Source organism: Gallinula chloropus, assembly GCF_964237585.1.
Source record: "Gallinula chloropus genome assembly, chromosome: Z".
NCBI lineage: Eukaryota > Metazoa > Chordata > Aves > Gruiformes > Rallidae > Gallinula > Gallinula chloropus.
In genome coordinates, this window is record NC_140089.1 from 79,002,003 (window position 1) to 79,027,498 (window position 25,496).

Sequence of the window (25,496 nt, forward strand, 5' to 3'; positions counted from 1 at the left end):
AGTTGTGTGTCTGCATCATAGTGTGATTGTGTAGAACCTTTTTAACATCTGCCAACTTCGGAGGGTAAAATCACAGTGCTGCATATCAACAAAACCCAGCGTACCCAGCCTCCAATATAAAATAATTTATGTACACAAAGCAGAATTTGCATCTTAAATAAGAGATTGTCTCATTCTCTATGGTGTCTTACCCAGCTACTAAAAAATAAATAAAACTCACATCAGATTGATGGATTTGTTTCCTCTACAGCACACGTGCGCTATCGGAGCTGACAAAGACAACATGAAAAAAAACTTTCTGTAATTAATGAGAGAGTATTGTTGAACACTTGCACATATTGGCACAAGGCAGAAGAGAAAGGGGAACATCACACAGCTCAGCTCAGGTGCCCTCCTCCGTGGAGCGGGACTCAGATTTCAACTTCACAAACTCCCTGGCAACTTCGTCATTGGTTCTTTGAGAGAGAATCCTTAGGACTGTAAGTCCAGTCTCATCCATGTGGATCTTGCGCCCCAGGGGGCACCAGCAGGCACAGCTGCCTTTGTCTGCTATGTCTCTGAGCTGCATCACTGCTATCCCCAGCACCCGGTCCTCCCGAGCAAAGCAGTAGTCCTTCACGCAGACCTGCAGCTCGTAGGCGTCGGGCCCGTCTTCGTTCCCCAGGATGCTGAAAAACACACAGAGGTTTGCTCACAGTTTGTCAGAGTCTATAGATCGAATTCCTCTGAGAAATAGAAGGACTCAGAAGCTGACTTGAGTGCTTAAATGAAACACAGAGAACTCCTTTCTACAGAAAACCCTGGTCAGAGAGGGAGAAGTAAAAATACAGGCTTCTTTGCTTGATGTACAGCTAATATAAGGACAACCTGGCTACTTAAAAAAAAACCCCAAACAACACTTACCAAGTTGCCTTTGCACGTGTGTATGTGTGAAAATATGAAATGAGAGGAGCAGAGAACATTAAAGCCATGCTAATAGATTTTCAGCTCACATGGCATTAAAGATTTCTGCTTCTCTCCAGAGTTGCTTCATTTCAGTAATTAATATTATAATTAGATGAAGTCTTTGTTACAGATTCAGAACCTTCTATTAAAGCAAAAGCTAATAAAAGTACATCCCCAGCCTTTCTGATGCTTCTAAAACTAAAAGAATTTTTAAAAAAGGGACAAAAATCCCTTTACTTAGAGGAATCTTGCCTTTCCTCACATCAAAGAAAAATTATATGGATAGCCCCCCTCCCTTGATATGTTTACAGTCTTTTACTGGTCATCTCTTTTCTCCTCCTTTTATTCTCAGCCTACAGCTGGGTGAGCCCTAGTCTGTAGCTCCCTTTGTTGAGCCTTCCAAGAAGGAAGGTGCCTTTGTAATAACAAAAGCCAAATAAGAAGAGATCAATACTCGGTGCTGAGGAGGACTGCAATTTTAGCAGTGCAGCTTACTACCAATTCTGAGGGCAGTAGCCTTGGAAACAAGTTCTGGAAGCATGTCCCACAGGTCAAGTTCAGATAAAACCCACATATTAAAAGAACTACAAACACATGATAAACTTTTAGGCTCAACTAAAGTTCACTGAAATGATGGAGCAGAGTAAAATGTACTGACAGGACACACACTGTGTTTCAGGGAAAGGACATCAACATCCCACCCACAGCAAAGACTCCCATAACCCAGCTTTTCCTGCCAAGGCACCAACCTACTGGTTCACATACCCTTTTGGGCACCAGAAAACCCTGCCTGTAACTCTGCATGTGCCCCATCAGCTCCCTGGGCTAATTTCCACACTTACAAGTGAAAGGTTTCGTTGTACTTTGGAGCCCAGTTGTTGCTCTTTGACTTGGTTGTGAACTTCCTCTTCTTGTCGCTCTGATGGGGCCCAATCATGGTGATTTCAACGAAGGGGCGGAACATGCTGGACGTTTGCCACTTCAGGTCGTTGGCGGCCACAACTGGAAAAGAGAGTCACAACCTCTTTTACAGTAACAACTCGCTTGCCCCCATTGCTCTGGGAACCTTTCCACTCTGCTCTGCTTTCAATTTCTTCTTTCAGGGGACAAAATCCAACCCAAAACTTGTCAGTGTCCCAACACACACAGACATGACCTTTTTGCAATGATAAGGTATGGGTTGTTGGGGTTTTTTTTTGTGTAGCTTCAGTTCTGTAAAGGGAATTTTATGCTTGGGACAGCACTTTGCTTTTCCTATGCACACAGTCAAAACTTAGTTCAAAAACCCAGGTGTTCCTGCAGCTCTGGGCAGGCTGCCCTGACAGTTCAGTGCTCACCTCTACGGTACATGTGGGGTGACAGGGGAGAGAAAGAAAAATGTTATTTAAAAAAAAAAAAGGAAAAAGAAGAGGCATTTGGGGGGCCAACATGAAGGTCTCTTACAGGAAAGTAAAATGAGACTGCAGATAAGACAAACAAAGCCTGAGAGCTGTGGGTGGTTCCATAGCCCAGAATTATTAGCTCTTTAACTCTCATTCTCTCTCAGGTCACTGCAGGGAACAGACTGAAGCACTGGAAATCGGGGTTTTGCACTGCAGTGTAGATTTAGCCAAGAGAAGAGAGGCCTGAACAGCCATTTGTATAAATCTTCAGAGGAAATTAAAGTAGTTAAATATGCTGTATTCGAGCAAAGGAGGCGAAGGAGGAAGAGGAAGCCTGGGATGAATCACTGCTACAGTTATTTTCAGAGCTGCCTTCAGGGACCAGCGTGGCCATCAGGACAGGGGAGAGGAACTTCTGGACCCTTCCTGGCTCTGGGTGTACACAGAGCCGTTTCGCAACAGCGGCCTGTCACGCTGCTCTGCTCTCTGCAGCAGGGGCTGAGCCCTGGCGCCTGGTGAGAGCCATCATCTGACTTTTGTTTGCTTTGTGTGTCACTGCCAGCAAACAACCGGGCTGCACACTCTGCCATGTCGCTGTCGGGACAGGCTCCTGTGCTGTGCCTCTGCCTGTTCCTGATGCGAAGCAGAGAGAACAAGTCTGGATTCACATCCCACCACCCGACAGATAGATATAATGGCTGCCAGCTGGAAATACGCCGCGACGCCGTTACAGAGCCAGCAGCACAAACTCTGCCATACCTTTCACCGTGACCTTGTGTTCACCGGTCCCTGGGTGGGTATACAAGTCAATCTGTATGGACACTTCACCCACGGGGTCATCCACACCAGAGCCTGTGGGAAGAAAATTGAAACACACACACCCCCATGCACACATGGATTACTGTTTATTGGCACCCAACTGTGGTTCATGGTCTCAGCAAGACAATACAGTGTTGTCACAGTACACTTTCCATGGCTGGCTCCTCAGTAAGCACCAATAATGTTAATGCAGAACAACATCAGGCTTGCATGCCCCACACGCATAAACACTAACAGGCTTTGTGCTGCACCATCAAGATCGCATCCTGTTGAGAACACTAGTGAGAATTTTAAAGGAACTTAATAGACCTAAAGCTCAACAGTGGACCCTCACAGAGAGCAAGGATTTTTCAGACATCCCTGTCAAGCTGGTGTGTGCACATGCAGGCATTCCAGTGGTGGGCATCGGCATTCCTGTCTGCTCAGGGAAGAAGGGAGGACAAAAATAAAGTCAACAAAACACACCAGAGAGGAAGTTTAGGGGAAAAATGGCAAAATGTTAGTGATTTGCACTAAGCCATAGTGCAGTCTCACCCTCCAAGAAGTTTTTTCCAAGTTATACATCAGATACAGGTGGTCATCATGACTGCCTTTCTGCTTCCCTTTGGAGGATAATAAGAAACCCTTCACTGCTGTGCACCAAAAATGATGAGGAAGAAGCACTTGCAACTTATTTCCCTTCATCAATTAGTCAGCGAGAAAACAAAATGTACCTTCACAGAGGGAAAAGCAACATGTTGTAACAGAGGGAGAAGATCTCATGAACCTTACAATTCCTGTATTAAGGTGCTTTCAACTTCCTAACTTTTAATCATAATTATCAGGCAATATATGGAAATTACATTTTTCTGGGGAGGAAAGTCAAGATGTCATGTAAATTACAGAAAAAGACTGCTTTGCAAAATGAAAATTAAGTCTTTTATGAGATAGTGAGATTGATTTTTTTGCTTTCTCTTTGATAACTGTCTGATCTCAGGTTGACAATTAGCAATGCTGTTGTAAATGGGACACCTACGGGGTAATTAAGTACCTACCAACAGCAGGGTTATTTTGTCAATTTTGATGCTAAGACACACTACTAAGCGAGAGAATTGGTGCGTTTGAAACTCGAGATAAGGAGCTTGGAGGATCTCATTAAACAAACATTTTGATGACAGAGATCTAACATGTCAGCTTCCAGGAGAACAGTCCACAGGCAGCAAAAACACAGGTTTAAAAAACCAATGGGTTGGGAGCTCATCTCTGTGCAACCCTCTGAAGAGGATTACACGGCACAGCAGAACTGGAGGCAGTAGAAAGCCACGTTAATGCGTGAGCAGAAGTTTCTGAGCAAACAGAATCTCAAATCATTATCTTTGGGTGGATTATCAGTCCTGGCCTGAGTACAATAAACAGCCTCTCTGCTGTAAGATTTTACATCATCTTGAATGCACCGATTTCCCCTGGCTCAGAAGGGCAGTGCTCCTCCTTCCCTGGGTATCAACAGGGAGCTTTAACACTGGTAGCTTCGGTACTGACCTGACCCATCTGGTACTGCGGGTCTGTCACTTGTACCATTGGACTGTTCTATGGGAACAGACAAGATTACCAGCAGTATGTAATGACTTTATCAGGCCACATCTGCATAAGCATCAGCTTCCAAACCCTCAGGCCTTCCGTTTCACTAATCTTCAGTGTAATTAGTAGGCTGTATAGGAGATACTGATGTTTCACACAGAATCTCCCATTACCTTTGGGGGAGACAAAAGTTAGATTTAATTTTTTATTCTACCTTCGCTCTCTTCATACAAAAGTCTTGTTCCATTAACTGGAAAAAATGTTGAGACACAAAAATACGCTGTAGGTGGCCAATGAAAACTATTCTGATCCCATCCAGCATACACATGCCTGCACATTTACCAATGAGCAGATTTAAATTCTGACATGAAAGTCTCACTGGCGTTGCAGTGGTGGAAGGTGAAACTGCAGAACTGAGCTCATGCACCGTGTTACAGTGTACTTCACCTAAGATAACAAAACAACTTTGGACAGCAGAAAATAAACCAAGAGATGAAACACAACAAGACTTCATTTTTGGGAGCTCTCCTGAGCACTCAGACTTTTAGCAACCCCCCCCCTTTCAAGCCAGATGTTTCAAGCTCAGCCATAACCTTGAGTGCGTACCAGACATTACCATGTATTGTAGACCATACACATGCAAGTCCAAGACTTGAAACAGCAATACACAGCCCATGGTAAAGACAGGCCACTTCTGAGACAGTTTTCATATCCCATGAGTAAATCTCAAGCTGGGGGACAGGCTCTCAGGCAAGGTACAGGCTTCTACACCACACAACCCATGACTCCATCCGTGGGATGCAAGCATTCGGTGAAAGTTCACTTCTACAGGGAGCTAAAGGGAACAGGTCTCTGGAGAAGGTTTCTGAGCATGGGCAAGATGACTTCAAAAGCAAGGCAGCTGGCTAATGTTGTTATGGTAACAACATTAGTCTTGAACATACCCTTATCAGGAAGAACGTCCTCATTAGCCGTAAACCTAATACCTTTCCCATCATGCACTGCGACATGAATTCAAAAGGCAAGAAGCAAGCAGGATAAAGAGAGAAGAGTGTGAATTACAATCCAATTAGCAGTGTCACTTAAACAAATACAGGACAAATATTCTAGCTCTTATCAGACAAAATATCCTCTTCGATCTTCTGCACCATCACAAGCTTTGGAGAGCAAGGTTGTCTGCAAGGAAGGGATTGCCTGGGTTTAAGTGGGATGAGAATTTGTGCTGGCTTAACTAAACTGCAAGTCCTGAGCCAGTTTTGGAGGGCAAACATTGAATAGCATAGTGCCACAGAAGCCTGCTCAGTAGGAAAATAAGTGCAATAGATACCTCACTGGAAGATGCAACTGTTGAGCAGTGAAGGAAGCAAGCCAAACATTTAAAGCATTTAAAGAGCTCTGCATGCAGCCGTTTTCTCCCAGAGGCTTTCGGGGAGCCTGATTTATACAAACATCAGTCAGAGAGCTCTGGTGAGCAGAAGACAGCTGCCAACCCTGGTGCTGCCACTTCTGTCCCACCAGCACATATGCAGGTGTCCAGACCAATCTACCAACGGGGGCTACTGAGAAGGGCCTGCAAGCAACATCCTTGTCTAGCCCCGATCCCAGGAGCACATCATGCCTTCCTCAGAGATATTCCCTCCTACAGATATAGGTGATGTAGCTACAGCCTTTTGCTTCCTAAATAGGGTCCAAGAGTCTCAAGCCTCCTAGCATAAAAGATGCTGATTTGGACCAGCTCAATGGCCCAACCATGCCCAGTACCTGTCTCAAAGTGGCTCAAATGAGCCAAAAAGAAATGTCATCAGTCAGCTTTAATATATAATCAGTGACCTTGTAATAAGTGCATCTTGTGTCCTAAAACTAGAACTTAATTCTTCATCAGCTTCTAAAATAGAACACTCAACACACACATACTTTTTTGGGAACTCTGTATATTCCCACTGCTCTCAGATTATGCTCAGTTCTCTTTGTGTATCTGCTAAACACGCACCCTCAGCGGAGTTTTGTAGTCAAATCATGAATTGCCTGAAGCTGCTTCCTCATATCAGCTTTGAATTTGCCACTTTGCAACTTCAAGTGAGCATCTTCTTCCTCTAAATTTAAACACCCCTGACTAGCATGGAGCATAGAACAGCACTGTTGCAGACACCCATAAATCCTGGCTCATCATGACAATATAATAGGACCCACATAAGAAACTAGCTTCCATTCATGGTCTGGACATATAATGGGAAACATCTGCCATAGAACAGTAAAGATTGAAAAAACACTGTGCCCACAAGTTCCCAGCTATAAAATGTTTGCACAACTCTTAATAGCAACAGCCAATTCCTGTGCTCCCTTGGGGATGTAGCAGTCTTTGACCTGTCTGGCCACTGGATGTCATCGTTGCTCTGCTGGGACATGGCTATCAGACCATTCCAGCAAATGCACATCCTGACACTTCTGTTAACTTCACTGTTTTAATGCAGTATATTTCACCTTAAGCAAGAACACACCGTGCTGCTAAAAGCAGGGGTGATTCAGTCCCTGAAAACTACACTCAGCTTTTACTTTAAAACTTTGAAAACAAACCTCATTCTGCTCAAGAATTCTCAGTACTTTCTCCACTGGCTGAGGAATGCCATTATCAAGCAGTCTTGTTTGCACACAAGGGAGAAGTGTGTTAGCTGGAGAGTGCTTTCCCCTTGATTTCAGAGCGAGGTGTGACAGTATGCTGACAGAGTTAGCACAGTCTGAGGAGTCGCCACCTCTCACAGGCTTGGAAGGATTAAAGGAAAAAGGACCCCACACCAAAACGTGGCAGAAAAACACCCCCATGGAGTTGTACAACTTTTGCTGCTGAGATGTAGCAGCCCAATGCCTTGGCTTGTGTTAGAACAGGCTGAAAACTTCCAACATCAGCTTCACTTTGGACCTAACCTCTAATGGCACCTATCCCTTCTTCCTGAGATTGGTAAGATTCATGGATTGGACTTCAGCAATTAGACCAAATTATTCTGTACAGAAGTCAGGAAATGTGTAGGGGAAAGCAATGAAAGACAGAGACAATTAACTGTCTACCCCTTCCAAATCAATGGAACAAGCACCACTATCGTGCCTTCCCAGAGAGCTATCAAATAACTCCAGTGACGCATCCCAGCAGCTTACTAATAGGTGGTGGTGATCTGTAATCATCCATCTCACACACACCCTGTGCTGGCTGCAGACAAAACAGCGCTGTCACTGCTCTCCTAAGAGCCTCTTCCCCTCACCAGCAGCATGTAGCTCCGTGACTCACCACACTGCTGTCAGTCAGTCCTGGTCAGACCTACACGGGGCTGCTGGCAGCTGGCCTGTGACACAGGTGACACGTGGTGTCTTGCTGAAATGGTCCCTCACACCACCACGTCAGTATCAGCACAATAGCTTTGAGTTTCACTTCTTTTAAGTCACCTACCCACGTTAATTCATGAAACGTGACTGTTAAACGAGGATTGCAGAAAAAAAAAACCCACCCAAGACCACAACCCCCCCAGAACTTATGTTTCACATATTTCTGCTCTCTCAAAATGTAGTTGTTGAGTGGGAAATAGCCCCCTTTCCCTCCTTCCCAGTTTCAAAAGCTCTGAACTGTCACGTTTCCAGAAATACTGCTGCCAAAAGCACTCTACAAATTGGCAGTACAAGGCAGAGCAATTACGAACAGAGCAGATAGCTCCATTCAACTTTGCCAGCAACACAAAAGAGTCTTACCCTGAGCTGTCTGAGTCTGGACAAAGGTTTTGATGAGAGTGTCTGTGGTCTGAGTGTAGAGAGAGAGAGCATATCGAAGCGACTGCAGGTCTGGACTCTTCTCCAAGAAGGTTTTCTTCAGACCGTTCCCACCAGCATGGAAATATTGCTAAGAGCAAAAAGAAACAGGAAAATTACTGAGGAAGGAAGAATTGCAACCAGCAACCCACATTTCTGTGCTATAAGGTGTGCAGATGGATAAGAGCTGGGAAAAGTTCACAAAACAGCTTCTGTATTGGAAATTCAGCTCTTAGATAAATGGATACGAACTGCTCATGGCTTTCCTCTTCCAAAGCACTTAAATATAAATATGCTGGCTCCCAGTGTGTCCCAGTCACCTGATCCCACAACCTTGGCAGTATCACTCATTTCGTGCCTTTACCACTACAGCAGTGGCTGACTCCTTCCATGTCCTGAATTGGGACAGGCACTATCCTCCCAAATGCTATTTGGGGATGGAGCAGGGGAACGACAGAGACACTTATGGAATCACTTACTTTGATTGTATCCAGTGCCAGATCCAAAACAGCACACTGCTTTGGAGTCAGACTTCTAGTTTCTTCTCTCACCATGTGATCCTGCAAACAACCATTATACTTGACATGAGCATGCTGTCAGTGGCTAAAGGACGAGGAGTCACCAGTATCACCCCTCTTTCTCTGGATTCATGTTGTGGCTGCATGGCCACAGCATTAGTTCAGCTGTTTAAAGAATGTTTAATGGAGTCTCTCATAGACATTTATTACAGCTTAACTTGAAAAATAAACCTACTTTCTCCATTTCTTGCAGGCAGAGAAGACAGAAGGAAAGGAACTGGACAGAGATAAGTGACAATTTAAAAATCACAGTTTGCCTCTTAGAAAGCCCAAACAGGACTCTGCTACTACCCCTGTCATTCTAGGGCAACCACAGCAAATCTCTCAAAACATGACCTAAATCAAGGAATTCTGAGAACTACATATTGAGCAACATTGTTCAATATTGTCTGTATAGTCTTTTAATTCTTCCATCTATAAAGGTCACTAATTCATCACAACATTGATGCAGAGGAAGAAAAACAAAAAAGCAACACGTTCCTTTGGTAAGAGAAAAAGTTGTTCTCATTGAGACCCACCATAGCAAAGAACCACGACTACCCTGGGAAGGGATTCCCTTTCCTGCATTGGGAGTGCATCCCTGTTAGACTCCTACCTGACTACAAGGACGTGTCATCCTTTGGTATTTCGCTAAGGTCTTTCTCCCTGATGCTTAGTTAAGGTCTCAGGGAAAACAAGCCCCACACTGTAACTGTTGGAGCTGCTGGAGGGTCAGGCCAGCTGGCTGCAGCCTGGGTGCTGGAGCATTCATGAAAAAGATGGAGGCAAATCAGGCAGAGGCTACTTATTTCTACTTTAAACACAGCACAGCCTCTGATAACAGAGACTTTACTCTGTGGACATGTCCACTGAATTGCCTTTGAGTAAAGCATGCCTAGTGTGTGGCATCATGTGCACATTTCACACTGATAAGCCTGCTGGCTATCTCACAGCCTGGTGATTATTCACATTGCTCGGTGCTGTTCCCATTTGTTATCCACCACGATCCATCTCCTGCCTGATGGAGACAAGGTTCACTGCAGCTGAGGCACCAAGCATTTGCCATGCTTCTTTCAGACATCTATCACTGGTGACCAGGGACATAACCCAAGGGAACGGCAGGAAGCTGTGACAGGGGAGGTTTAGGTTGGATGTTAGGAAGAGGTTCTGTACTGAGAGGGGGTCAGGCACTGGAACAGGCTCCCCAGGGAAGGGGTCAGAGCACCCAGCTTGGCTGAGTTCAAGAAGCATCTGGACAATGCTCAGTCCCACACTCTGACCTGGCTGGTCCTGTGTGGAGCCAGGAGTTGGGCTTGGGGATCCTTATGGGTCCCCTTCCAGCTCAGGATGTTCTATGATTCTATGGTCCACCTATCAGCTTTGTGTAGTGCTGCATTAAACTGTACAGAAGATGCCTCTCAAGTCAGCAAGAGCTCAGATAAGTTTCCACCATGCTTTTGTGAGTACTAGAGTTAACTTGTCTCTTCCCCTCATGCAGGCTGCTCCTGGTCTGCAAAGCTATGTGCTCCATCGGCTGCAAAGCACCTTCTGTTGGACAAGCTGTCCTTAGGGCAGCAATAGCTCTCCTCCCTCTTCTTCAGGAGTAATTCAATTGAAGATGATGCGGCTTCACACTTCAGTACACAGAGGGTAAAACATTCTTTCTCTGACAGTCAGATTAAGTGCACAATCAGCCAGAGCCCAAGGACACGTTCAGGAGAGCGGCCAATTTAGTCAGGGTAGCTGTGTCCCTGAGGCAGAGCGACTTTCTCATCTGCTCAAATGACTTTCTAGGTGTGCCTGCCAGATTCCTCCTACCGCGGCAGAAATCAGGCAGTAACCACTTTTCTCTTAAACACCTAAAAAGCTTGTTTACCCTGTCCCAGCTGGTCACCCTGCCACTGCCCATGGTGTCATTGCACAGCAACATGTCACTGCTTTCTAAGAGTTTCCCAGTACTGCTTACTACAAGACATGATGTAAAAATAACCCAGTAACACCAGTAACTGGTAATGCTTGCACCTACGCGCAGAGGAGCCCACCACTGTCATTCCCCTGCAGATCTGCCCTCTGCAAATCCCACACTGTTCCTGTAAAGGACAGCACAGGGTGTTCCCCTGCATCTCCTAGATTGCCAGTGAGCAGCAAACCACAAATAATGTCAAATAATTATGCAACTTCAGGCAGAAGTAGCTATTATTATTATCATTATCATTTTCCTGCTCTCTTGTACTCATCCTTGTATTCCCCACAGGTACTCTCAGAAGCATCTCCGTGATCAGAGCTCAGCTGCCTACCCCAAGGGCAGTGTGAGGGAGAGGAGGCTGCTGCTCCCTGCTCCAGCTGCTGGCTACTGGGCAAACTGAGTGGAAAGAGTTTGATAATATATGGGAGGTAGATATGTGGCACCAAGGTGCCAGTTTTATGGTTGGTTTTCTGAGCATTTTAAAATACACTGTGAAATTGATTTGTCACCAGGAGGAGAGCCTGTGCTTGTCAGGTCTGTCAGTCTCTGTTTTCAGCTGAGTTATCTGATTCACTGGGGCCCTGCTCCCCCTGTTCTATTTAAGACAAATAAAGCTTTAAATCCACCTCATAATTTTCCCAGGCTTTTAGTGAAACTGCAAAATGCACAGGAGAGGGGCTCTGAAGAGCCATTTACTCATGCCTTCCCTGCTAGCTTACATGTGCCTGTAAAAACAAAAAGGACAAAAATAAAATAAAAAAATCCATGATGCTTAGAGAGACCCAAACAATTTACACTCTTGTAACACCTATACTTTTCTGGAAAGTTTTGGCCACAGTGTTCACACCATCTGGCTGAACAAAAGGTCTCCAGAATTCAGGTGGCAGAGTGCTTTCACACTTGCATACCGCTCCCTTGCCACGTATAAAATCCCTTGTACCTGTGCTGCTGCAGTACTATATGTGGATATGCAAATAAAGGCTTGAACACGCACCCAGGCTCGCTTGATTTTTACATGACTGCATGCATTTCTAAAAATGCAGTCCAGAGTTACCAAAGTTAAGCTTTACAGTGACTGAAATGAAGACAGGCTTCTGCTGAGGGACAGACTTCATCTGGCCAGCGTGAATTGGAACAGGCAAAGCTTCCAACTCGCTCCTGGCAAAAGGCACCTTGCAGGTATTTAAGAAATTCCACTAATGAGAAAGTAAGGAAGAAGCAGAAGGTAACAGTGGACGTCACTGGCTGTGCCCCAGAAGGTGGGTGAGCCACTGTCTCTGCACCAATTTGTCCTTGTGGTCTGGGGGGAGAAACAGAGCAGATTCAGAGCTCTTCCCATGTGACACTGGGAGGGCAGGTAGAGGGCAGGGATGCCTTCTCTCCCTCCAAACCCTGGGTTCTTGCAGCTGTTTTTGAAAGGGGAAGGAGATAGTCACAGGAAAAGGGAGTCACATTCGGAGGCTGCAGCCCAGAGCCCGCTCTCCCACAGTGGGTCCACAGCTCCTCTCTCCCTTTTCATTGTAAGCACAGGAGACAGTGGAGGTAGCACAACCCTCAGCAGCCACCACATCACTGCAGGACAGCACGGCTGTGGGAGGCCACAGGGCCGTCCCCCCAGCACAAGTGACAGCTATTCTTCTGGGGAACAACACTCAAAGGTATACGTTACCTCACTGTTAACTGCTGGGTAACATCCTCAAAATGCAGCTGGAGAGAAGCCTGTACATCTCATGACACACCTGGACGACCAGATCACTTACTGGGATTGCCAATCAGCATTACTTTAAATGGATTGTGTGCTGCCCTTAGGGGGCATAAACATGTATATGTAAAACGTGGCTGCTGGGTGAGGGAAATATTGAAGACAGCTGTAATAAGTGTGCAAGGCAAAAAAAAGAAGAAAAAAGGGAAGGAGGGATGGCACGAATGCGAATCACTTAGATGAATGCCCTAATTTCCCTGATGATGCTCCAAGACTGAGTTCACATTCTGCTCCATCTTCCTTGCAGCACAACATGTGCACCATGACGCTTCAGGTTTAGACCCCCTCTTGCACACTACCTGCTTTGCAGCACAAGTCAGAGCACAGCACAGGGCACTCTGAACGCTGTGAGGCATCACTATTTTCATACCATTCTCATCATGACCCGTGAATTAACACCTGATTGGCTTATGCTGAGGTGGCGTGCACTTAGTAATGCTCATGTCATGCACTGTCACGTCATGCACTGTCAAAACACGTCAACATAGCCTTCATGCTAAATGCCAGCTTGCCTGTAAAGAGAGCCCACGCAGAAGGAATTTACAGACACAGGCTCTCTTCCATAAGCAACAGTTATTTTTGTAACAGTTCATATAATTCATCAATAACTAGCTCAGTTTATCTTTCCAACTGATATCTCATTATCAGGATCACATAAGGGACTCCTTTTTATGCAGGGGGATACAGAAGAACTGGCCAGATATTGAGATCTCTGCTTTGTTATTTTTAAATTGATATACCAAACTGATCACTCTATCAACAGAAGTAGCTAGTTTGATGATCAAACCCATTATAACATTCAACAGCTAATTTAAACACAATACTAATGTTAGCAGAATGCACTTAAAAGCACATTTAACGCATTTAGAAGCATGTATCTACAATTGCATCCATCAAAAAACCACTGGAAGCACAAGACATGCTACATGCTACTACCATGCTTACAGACACACTAGACATTAACACAAGCCATGCAAAACAATACCTTCAACTTTGACAAGTGTCCAAGTTCCTTAGCAGCACTGAAAATCAGCTGTGTGCCCTACGATTGCAAGAAGTTAAGAGAAGAAAGGAGGGGGGGAAAGGGATTACAAAAAAAACCTGCATGTGTCTCCTTTGAGCAAGTCAAGTCAGTTCACAGCTAGAACTTTATATAACCACCCCAAGGCCAGTCACAACACCTTGACTCGGTGCCAGTTTATTACCTAGTGCAAAACCTGGCATTTCCGTAGATACCCTATGAAGAGCTATTTTAGACAATAATAATCTGCTAACTAGTTCACTCCTGCTTACAGCAGACACCCATTCAAACAGGATTTGCTTTCAGATTGATTGCACAGGCTGGGGGTGAAGGCAGTGCACTGGCTTCATCTCAAATGTCTCCTGATTTCAAGTCTAAATACACATCAGACTGGCCAAAGCAGACATCACACAACCGAAGACAATCTCTCTGTAGAAATAAGCCCAGTCAGCATGGTGGGGATAAGCATACGTCAGGTCAGACACAAAACTGGATCTGAGCAGTTTTCAGGTGTGAGATCAGCAAATGATGTCCAGTGACTATTATCTCTGTAATAGTTACAACCAAGGCATTATTATTTGCCCCAACACAGCATTTCTATTGTGTAATATTCCTTTTGCCTGTGGAGCTAAGCCCGGAATTTCATAAGAAAGCCAAATGCTACCAATTCTCCAGCCTCTTCTCCCAGAGATGCTTTATGAGGTGTGCTGGAATTTATTTTCTTCCACTTTGCTCCTTTTCGTTCATCTAATCTTCCTTTTTTTTCCATAAGAAAGTCACAACAGCCTATTACTCTGCTTGAAATAAAACCTCAGCCTTCTGTAATCCTGGCTGTGAATTGTGCATCCGTCACATTATAAATCTTTGCCCTCCACTTCAACCCTCTTAGGCTAGTCAGAGTCGGGCTTTAGGACCATGACAATACTATGGGTGACCCCTCTTCCTTAATTAAACCTCCACCCTAAGAAATGCCTTAGATATGTCAGGAGTTCATCTCCAAGAAGACCTTTGGCCATCCTCAGTGTAACTGGTCAGGAGGGGCTGGTGTTAAGAGGATGCCTGCGGGATGTCCCCACTGAATGTCTGAAATCAGTTTCCAGGGACTGACACTGTTGGGTGACTATTTCCAGTAAGGTCTTTTTGCTCAGGAAAGCACTTGGGAGAAGATGAAGATCATCTTACTTGGAGACTGCTGGCTCCATGAGGACCACATTTCCCCAGTAGTCTCCTATCATCCTTTCCACAGGTCTCCTTCCTTCTCCTTTACTACCCCTTCTCAACAGTCTTTCACCCTCATACTTAATGAAGCACAACGGCCCTGACCACTTCCCACCCCAAAATCTCTCAAACTGTAACAAAGCAAGAAGTAAACCCAAAATGGTTATAGCACACTTTGCCCCTGCCTTTTCCACTCTGTTTTCTTTAATGTCATCTTAAGTATTTGTTTGGTGCCTTTTAAGTCAGTACTGTGTGAGCAGGAGCCATTTCACACATGCTTTTGCAGAGGAGACTTGGAACTGGGCTCTACTGCAAAGACCATTGCATAAATCATGCTTTTTTTTCTTGGGTTAAAGTTAACATCAGACCTCATCACAGGTTCCTCTCAGGAAATAAAAAGCAAGCAGTGTCTTTATACCAGCTGCTAGAGGTGGCAGGGACCCTTTTACAGAAGTTACAGGCAAACCCAACTACAGCCTTAACACCAGAAAGACTGAGACATGCTCTAGGGACACTGGCCACTCTGCCCATTACAACAATGGTCCAGAAGGGAATTTCTAGATGAGACACTTCTTTAGTTTTGCCAGCTTCAGAAATTTTTTCAAGCTGAAAGACTTTGTGACCTGAAATCACAGACAACCTCTTGATTTGCTCCATCTGTACCCATCACCTAACCCTCACTGTTCCTCAGCCTTTTATGTTTGTTGAATACAAATCAATACCCAATGAACATTATTGACTTTGTAGCTAAACAGAAGCTCTTTATAAATGATTAAATTCACAACTGAAAGGTGGGATGGGAGAAGTGCAGGCAAGGACAATGCACCATGAAAAAAAGTTCTGAAATGAGATTAGGAGCTTCACTTGGTGCAGTATCTAATGGGGAGCATTAGAGTACAAGTCTCTAAACTGGTATCAGAGTACAAAATCTGCAGCATTTCCAGTGAGTGAAGTTGAGCATGACTGCACACCAGCAGCAACACAGAGATTTCTCTGTGGGGCACACCAAATAATCCACCAAAGGACACAGCTTCAGCGAGAGATCTGGTACCCAACAGATGCGCCTGCTGTTCTGTATGATTGGTTATAAATATGCCTGTCGATCAAGCAGAAATAAACCCAGAAGATTTTTATAACCTGAAGTTTGAAACAGTTAAGTGAGCAGTCTCAAAGCACACTAGCAGGAATGGGGATCTCCTGGAAAGAGTCCAGTGGAGGGCTACAGAGATGATTAAAGGACTGGGCCATCTCCCCTATGAGGAAAGGCTGAGTGTGCTGGGGCTGTTCAGCTTTGAGACAAGAGACTGAGAGGGGATCTGATCAATGTTTATCAATATCTGAAGTGTGGGACAGAGGGAAATGGGCAGCCTCTTCTCAGTGGTGTGTGGGGACAGGACAAGGGGCAATGGCCTCAAGTTGGAGCACAGGAAGTTCCACACCAATATGCAGAAGGACTTCTTCCCAGTGAGGGTGACAGAGCCCTGGGACAGGCTGCCCAGGGGGGTGTGGAGTCTCCTTCTCTGGAGAGATTCAAGACCTGTCTGGACACCTCCCTGTGCGACTTGTCCTGGGGAACCTGCTTTGGCAGGGGATTTGGACTCAATGGTCTCTGAACATCCCTTCCAGCACCTACAGTTCTGTGGCTCTGTGATTTAGTGGCAGGATAATGGGTAATGGCTTTAAGTTGAAGAAGATTAGATACTAGGCATAACATTCTTCCCTGTGAGGGTGGTGAGGCCCTGGCACAGGCTGCCCAGAGAACCTGTGGCTGCCCCCTCCCTGGCAGGGTTCAAGGCCAGGCTGGATGGGGGTTTAGGCAACCTGGTCTGGTAGAGGGTGTCCCTGCCCATGGCAGGGAGGGTGTGTGTGGAACTAAATGATCTTTAATGTCTCTTCCAACCAAAACCACTCCAGGATTCTATGATTTCTTTATTCTGTATTTTCAACCCTTATAGGACACTTTTTTTTTTTTTTTTAATATATATATACACACACAAATATATTTGAACAACATTAATGAGCCTGGACACGTAGTCTCCCTGCTGCAGGCTTCTAGGGAGGGCAGGTCATTAACACTGAGCAATACACAGCGACTTAATACGCTTCGAGGAACAAAGCTGCTCAGATTACTCCTCGGTCCGTGCCCACTAAGAAAATCCTCATCAATCAGTGCCAATCTCTGTCAATGTGTCTGCAAGGAGAAGTTATTTTACTGTTGCATTGAGTTTGTCATCAATGCTGGTAACATCTAACGAAAATCTGGACAGCTCCTTCCTCCACCAAATGGCATCTTGTAAACAAGATGCTACACCTCCTCAAAAAAGTTATTTATTCATGGAAAATATATCACAAAGCTCTACAGACAGCACTCATTCCAGATGCACCTCTATGGAATGAAAACAACTAAACTTAAATGCAAGGTAATTTTGAGAAAAGCTGCCCATGACAGAATCTATTAAAACAGCAGGAATGGACATTTTCAATTGGGAGACATTAAGTCCTTATTATGAATCGTTTCTGCCCAGCGCTGGGGGAAACTTAGCTGGAGAGGGGACAGACCTTAGTGCTGATTTTCCTGGTTCTTCTCATGAAATTAGTTTTACCTTCCTACCCTTTTTGGAAACATGAAATACATCTATAATCCACAACACAATGACTTTATATTCCTTATTAATAGTCTTACTCTTTGGGGTTCCATCCCCCCAATGAAAACCTTCAGAGAAGGATCATCAGCTGACCAAAGCCTAATTGCTAGAAGCCAACAGAACTGCACTGATTTATATCCCAAGAGGCTCAGGCTCTCACAGCTTTGCTGACCTATTGCTCAATTAACAAAGTTAGGAAACAAAACCCTGCCACAAGTTTTTGAATTCCAGTCCTTTTTTTGGAAAATGTGTTATTGCTCATGCTTATTTTTCTGAGACATACCAGTGCAAGGAAGTTTTATCTGGCATTGTACATTCCTTTACCAGATTTTACATTCAATAACAATGAGATCTGATCATTTAAGTTAATTTTAAAACCTTTATCATCACATTTCGTACTGCCCATTGAAAACAAGCCTATTTTTCAGTTGTTCCAGTGTATTATTAAACACAGAGAAAATAGGCTGGAAAATTTTGATAAAAAAGGGAAAATAATTATGCGTCAGTACAGAGATCTGGGCACATGTTTCATTTGAGGCTAAGAAAGGTTTTCCTCCTCAACACAGAGGCAGCCTTGGACTTTTTTGCTCCCAGCTAGCACGAGGGAGAGGATTCAATTAAACTAACACAAGTCTAAAAGTGCTTCAGAAAACCTCTTAAAACCACTTGCTTCTCCACCAGGAAATAGCTCTGGCGTGGCGCTGCTTGAGGACGAGCCTAGAGAACAGCCAGTCTGGAGGTTACGTGTAAAACCTGCCTGCAGCTTAAAGACATTTTTGTTCCTATCCTGGACCCTGTTCTCATTTAGTGAAGTCTGAGGAGTAGGAAAAAAGCACAGCAGGAGCAGGCAGAAGCGGAGCCTCGCGTGAATGGCTGCAGTGCAGCATGTGAAGTAAATAAAAGGAGAGGCTTCAGAGGAATCATCTGCCTGTAAATTAAGCAACTCTTCACTTACCTGACTAGTCAGTGATGGCACGCTATAGTTTTGTCCTAAGCAGTGAGGAAGAAAGAAATGCATGACTGATCCATTAATATGCCCAAGAGCTGTGTGCTGAACCCCGAAATAAGGATTCCTAGAGAGCTGTGTTTGCACATCCACCCATCCAAGACAGAGGTTGTTTCATTAAATGTTGGTCTTTACTTAAAACAAGCGATGTGTGAACCACTCAGTGAGTTACTGGAGATCAAGTCCCTACTGATTTCACCACCCATGGGCAGTCAGCGCTCAGAGAAACAGAAACCAGTCATCTCAAAAGGCACTTGGGTACTGGCAGCTTGGGTGGTCGGAGGGGGGGAAACTCCTCTGTGTGCATCACATCATTCAGGGGCAGGAGCTGACTGATTTCTCACCTGAGCCCCACCCTACAAAAAGTCTTCCAAGAGCAGCACAGAATTGAAAAGCAGAGCTCAGATTTTCTTTTCTGTATAATACAGCATGAGCTAATTTAAGTGGAATATATGGGTCTGAAGAACAACGGGGTTGTGGAAAGCAACAAGTGAGACATCCTGCAGCATGCTGAGAACCTTCTACCTGAGTATATTTTCCATGACCACCATCAAAACCACTTCTGCACCTCTAGCAAGTTGACAAGAGAGAAAATATGGCATAAAAGGGACATGCATAACAGCTACTTCTGAAGGGCTGCAGGGAGCTTTAAGAGGGAAACCCTCCTTCTGCAGTCACTCAAATGTGCAGAGGTAGCACTTGGGCTTTCTACTGCTGATGGCAGGGAGGACAGTGAGTTCCAGCACCTGGGGCTATTTCTGAGTCTGATGTGCTTTCTTTTAAGAGAAAGCAAAATGAGATAAGAGGTGCCTGGCAGAAAAGCAGAACAGCAAAGAGAAAGTACTGCTTCTGCCCATGCCACCAACCCTGAGTTTTGCCTTGCCTTTCCCTGACACCCTTTACTACTGGGGCAATGAAAATCTGGTGGTGACAGAATAAATCACTATGTCCCAGGGGATAGTGGAAGGATGGTCCTGTAGCCCATCTAGCCTGGCCACAGGTTCCCAGCTCAAGGACAGCAGACAAGGCATTGTTCACAGCCAACTTTCTGAAACAGCAACTCTTTTCCAGTTTGGACTAGTTCAGCCTCCTTGCTATGATACAATTGATCACACAGCTAAAAATCCAGCTATGAACATTCTGCGTTATCTCAGAAGGCTGAAGATGTTCTTCATTATGCAGAAAGAGCTTCTCAATTTGAAACTGAAGTGATGGCAACAAGAAAACTCTTTGTAAAGAAAAAAAAAAGGAACAACAAACCTCCAAGTGGCTTAGAGGAACACCTTGCAGGTCGAAAGAATCAGCTGATTACATCTACTGCCTTCCTCATGATACAAGTACTGAGTCACTCTCCTACTCCACCTTTAAAATTCAAAACTAGGAAGTATAAAAGCTCAAGTACCTCCTCCCTGGCTCTCTCCGAGGCCCTTGATCTCACTGCTTCCATTCTGAAGGGGTCATGCTAACACTGCTCTTACATGATGATATTAGCACCTGTCTCCAAAGACTCCTTTTTAAAGCAATTCAACCGAGAGAAAGAAATTTCATCCTCTTAAACACAGATTTTTTTTTCTCCTTTATAAATTAAAAAGGCAAGCAGAAAAGATTACTCCAAATCCGACTCAGAGCAAGCAGTCTCTACCAAATTTACACCTCAAGCTAATTTTATGCTTGGTAGGTATGACAGCACACTGCATCTGAGCAGTTTTGTTTAAAGTTGTAACCAAGAAGCGTAGAGGCAAATGCCCTCCCTCTCAGAGAAAGAAACACCCAGTGCAAGATGCAGGTTTGTATCACTTCTCTAGACACTGCAACCCACAAAGTCTACTCAAAATACGTTGACAACTGAATAGTGAAAACTGTTATTGTTCTACCCACTATCAGGAAAAAAATAAATTAGCCAGAGGCCACAATTTTACCCCGACACAGAGATGAAAAGAAGTTCTGGATTGTCTCCAAACAAGGATGTTATAGCCCAAACTTCACACTGCTTCCAACTGAGTGTCACCCCCCCAGAGCAGCTGGGCATGCATGACTGGCACTCAATCCGTTTCCATGGTTTCTCAAAACTCAGGAAGAAGTTAATCTCCCATTGTTAAGACCATCACTACATTCATGACACACATTTATCCAGCAGGTCCACACAGCTGAACAATTATATAAAATACTGCCTTTGAAGGCAAACTATCTGGACATGCTTCCAACTCCACAGAGACACAGAAATCATGCCAGCCCATACTGATGTTAAGGGTTCTAGGAGATAAAATGGGGTGGTGCCATTAAAAAGCAAGCCCAAATTAAACACATCTATACAGAGAGACACCTGGCTAACAGATGACAACAGTCAGGCAAAAGTGGTACAGGTGTTGATCCAATGCCAGGAAGACAGCACTAACTGCGTGACAATCCCACACACACAGCTCTCTAAAGGATGCAAATCCCTAATTGATGAGATTTAATACACTTGACGACATCTCCTTTTGGAATGTGGACTTTGAATTGTTTTTCTTTTCCAGAGCGTGCTCTGTATCTCGCAACCCTACTATAAATAGAGCTGCTCTTTTACTTTACGAGGTTGCAGACAGATTTTTTCCATTCTTGAGCAAGCTACATGCAAATTTACCTGGACAGATGACTCATCAGGTCAAGGAGAAGAGTTACACAGGCAAAGGCAACACTTTCTGCTATGAGTCAGGAAAGAGAAAATGCTTTACCGTATGGTCTGTAAGAGGAGGCAGCACAATCAGCTTCTCCATGGTATTCATTACCACCCTCCAGAGCTCCTTCAGCACCCGTTTCAACACTGTCTTCTCACACACAGTCGCAAACAGTGTCAGGCTGCAGGGAGAGAGCAGGAACCAATTATGTTCAAAGAATGCAATTTGCAAGGAAAACGATGTGTATGGGAGAATCAGTGCCCCATCCAAAGCAGCCTGTCATACCAAACATCTTCCCTTTTCATAAAGCATAGCCTGTCTTCACCCTCAGAGTTCTAGCACTAAGGACATTTGGCCAAAATGAATTGTTGACATTTCCAATCTCAGTAATTTCTATTTACTGACCTGGGTATTACAGAAGGTCATCACGACATTATGGTAGTTGAGAATTGTCCAAATAAGAGCAGGTACCATTGAACTGGTTCCCTTTACAAAGACACTTCCTGAGGTATCAGGTTTAGAGAGTATAAAGGGAAACATTGCAAATATAGAGCAATAGGTTTTAAATTTCAATAATTATTTTTGTTAAATACCTAAATGAATACTTCCCAGACTGTTATGCAGAAGTTCTTGTACCACTTCTGACAGTTACTGAAGTCTCTAAATCTTCCATCTTTATAACCACCTCAAAGCATTTCTTGGAAATTTTCCATATTTTGTTGCAATTGCATTCACCACCAATCACATGCCTTATGTTTATTACCCTTTACATATAAAGAAGTTCTGCTTTATCTCCCTATTTATTCCTCCTTTATTATCTTACAGGCTACCAAAAAGGCTGAGAAATTTTACATTCTTCTTCAAAATGGTTGTTGGACTTTGGCATTTACTGATCACACTGGGAGAGCTACAAAGCAGGAACTCTGCAGCCAGCAGCAGGGCGCATGTGATGGATGACTCTTCTACATTGTGTAACATCTTTTCCCAAATCTCCTTTCTTCCCATAGCTGGTTAGACAGCAAATGCAACTGAAACAGGGAGAAGACTGATGGTAGGGTGAGGGAAGTATTGAGGAAGGCTCTCCCTCTGTAAAGGAGTAAACAAAATAATCCAGGCATGATTAAATTCACTTGCTCCACAGCTGGACAAAAAGCCTGCAGCATACCAAGTTCCCAGTGATACAAAGAAAGGTGGCTTCTCAAAATTCATGAAGGCATGCAGGTAAAATGCTCAAATGAGAGGGCTCCTAAATGTAATGATTGTTTTGGAGAGTCACTTACCACATGGTCGGACAATCAATACAAAGAGCAACAAAATAAACTGTATTTTTAACCTTTAAAGCTTCAATCTCTAGCAGTATTTATTATGACAACTGCTGGACACCCCTTCCAAAATAAAAAGCGGCTATGTGTCATCAAGAAGTTTAACTTCTACAATGATTAAAACCTATTCTTTGTAGATCAAGAATTATGTGCAGTTAGTCACAAAAAGTCCCTATATAAGTGAATCACAGTGCATGGTGTTAATGGCAACAGTTAATTAAAGCAATGGATCAAGCTTACATACATCACGTAGTTCAGAAGCTTATTTTCTAGTCAGAACAGCACCAGGTATGACTGGAACACAATATGTCTAGGATACTAAGTAGTATATGTATTAAAGTATGTAAGTATTCAAGTATGTAAGTATGGTTTGCAGTTGCTGTTTGGTATAGTATACATTTGCTAATTGGCTACAGTACAGTTTGTATAGGAAAAAACCGCAGCTAGTGAATTTAGAATTTCAGTCTTTCCCACTACCTGATCAGCAGGGTGTTTTGCTGATTGCTGTAATTGCCAGAGGGAGAAAAGAGAATTGAGAGGTGCTCTGGCACTAAATGAAGGCTGAAGAGGTGATCCATGTCTCCAGAGACAGGTAGATACAGGAAGGAAAGCCATTAATTCTTCCTGACAGTTCAGAGGCTGGACATCTCAAGAACAATCCACGAACATGGATCTATTTTTCCTTCCCCCATCCTGTTCCCAAACCGATGCACTGTATGTGTAACATATACTTGAACACTTGCTTACTTTCCATCCAGGAAATCCATCAGTGGCCTCAGGACATTATCTGCATCTTGTGCAACTGTGTTTCTGGCATTAGCAGCAACATTTCCCGTCCCCTTCACTTGGCAGAGGATATCAGACATTTGCTTGACACACTCATCAATACGAGTCTGAAAGCTGAAGAGGCAAAACCAAGACTATCAGTGGCAGATATCTCAGCTCTAGTACACAAGGCAAAATGCAGTAAGTCCATAAACCATTATACACTCTTCCTCCTCGAGATTTGCTGCTCATTTTGTTACTGTATTTGTTACCAAGGGGCATGCTATCCAGCTCTTTATGCCCATCAACAACAGACCTGCCACCTCTGCACACAAGACACAGTCACATTCAAGAGGGGTTTGTTCATTCAGCTTGCAAAAAAAAAATTATGATCCTTTCCTGGTTTCAAGAAACACCATTATTCTTAGTTCATACCACCCTGCAGGATCTCTGCTTTCTACATAGGCTGTTATACCACAGAGACTGGGATATAGCACGGAGCATCGACACAGTGCATGCACAACTCCAAGCACCCAGGAGTCCATCGGTAGTAACAGGGTTAAGGCCCACCTTAGGCTAAGTCTTTAAAATAAGGGGGACAGCCTGAATGCAGGCTGAAACTCGTCCACTGCCATAGAGTCCATGCTACATCAAAATGTCAAAATGGGATGTGGGGCTCAGCTGTGAAACCAGCAGTGCCACCGTAATGATGTGACATGCAAGCCATTAAATCACAGTAACTGTTCCATCTCTTACTGCTAAAAGAAGGTTCAAAATGAAATAATACAATGGTTGAAAATGATGAATAGATCAGCAGAGCTGTCAACATTTCAATTCAGTGAATAAGGGAAAATGCTTTGACATTTAAAAGAACAGTTACTAACAACAGGCATAACAAGTGACATTTAGCTATCTACTAATGGCACAAAGGTTTGAGACCAGAAGAGAAGTCAGTGCTAGGAGCTAGGGAAAATATTTAAAAGCAGGAACACAGGCTTGGAATTCAGCTTTATGCCCACAAAAATGGCCTGAACTTCTGCTGCATGAGTCACCTAGGACATCTGTGGGGTGGGTGCTAGCATGCAAACCCTGGCTAGTACCTTCCTGCTTGACACTGTTACCTTCTTCCGCTACTGCACTGCCACCCCCAGCCTCACTGTCCCTCCTGTCACTTCGAACCTGCCTCTCAATTATAGAGAGCAAGCACAAAGCTCTTTCACTGTGCAACCTCTGCTTCCACCTTCCCCGTTTCTAGCAGAGTGGCATGCAGCAGTTTTGCCTACAACAAATTCTTAACTACAGACATAATTCACATTAAATAAAGTAGTACCAATAACTTCCTGTACTGCTGACAGTCCCTACGCTCTTACAGGCTAATCTTACCCACAGTTCTCCCAAATACTGCATCAATTGCAGGACCCTGCTTCAAGATGTTGTACGGCCACAGCCAGGGGATGAAAAATAACAGAATCCCTTAAAAGTGAAAAATTAATGAGGTGGAATTGTCAGCAATTATAAAAAGTGATAAATCAGTTAATGCAACAACAGGCTCACCTGAAAGTGAAGCTTGTACAACAGGAGACCTTGGCAGCAGCAAGTTAAACGACAACCTCACCTGTCAGACAAGGCCTTCTGCTCCCTAATTCCCACAGGAGTGCCCTCCATCACTCCTACAGCCTCGGAGAAGAAAACAGCAGCTAGCCCGGCATGAAATACAAATCCTTTCAAGACTGTTTTTCTCTATAATACCCTTTAAAAGCCTTAAACGGTGGAGTTTAAGAACCTCAGGGCAGCCAGGAGGGCACATAGCAAACTCGCTGCCCTGCACTTCAGGAGAGCAGACTTTGGCCTTTTCAGGGACCTGCTTGGTGGAGTCCCATGGGACAAAGCCCTGGAGGGGAGAGGCTCAAGAAAGCTGGCTAGCATTCAGGGAGCACCTCCTGCAAGCCCAGGAGCAATGCATCCCAACAAAAAAGTAGGCAGGCAAAAAAGCCTAGAGGCCTGCATGGACAAACAAATTGGTCCTGGGCAAACTCGGACAGAAAAAGGAAGCCTAGAGAGGGTAGAAGTAAGGACAGGGAT

At 44.3% G+C, this 25,496-nt stretch overlaps 1 protein-coding gene across 1 annotated transcript in view; it reads right to left on the reverse strand.

Moving 5' to 3' along the window:
• Positions 1-315: 315 nt before the first annotated feature.
• The window catches only part of LOC311203314 (protein unc-13 homolog B-like), a gene marked incomplete at its 5' end in the record, with an annotated part of 223,193 nt that continues 198,012 nt past the window's right edge, over positions 316-25,496 (reverse strand). Inside the window, 8 exons of the mRNA XM_084277973.1 lie at positions 316-668; positions 1,788-1,947; positions 3,087-3,179; positions 8,439-8,586; positions 8,975-9,055; positions 13,766-13,822; positions 21,385-21,508; positions 23,397-23,549. Of these exons, the coding sequence (XP_084134099.1) occupies positions 383-668; positions 1,788-1,947; positions 3,087-3,179; positions 8,439-8,586; positions 8,975-9,055; positions 13,766-13,822; positions 21,385-21,508; positions 23,397-23,549 (1,102 nt within the window). The 3' untranslated portion in view covers positions 316-382. The remainder of the gene's footprint in view (positions 669-1,787; positions 1,948-3,086; positions 3,180-8,438; positions 8,587-8,974; positions 9,056-13,765; positions 13,823-21,384; positions 21,509-23,396; positions 23,550-25,496) is intronic.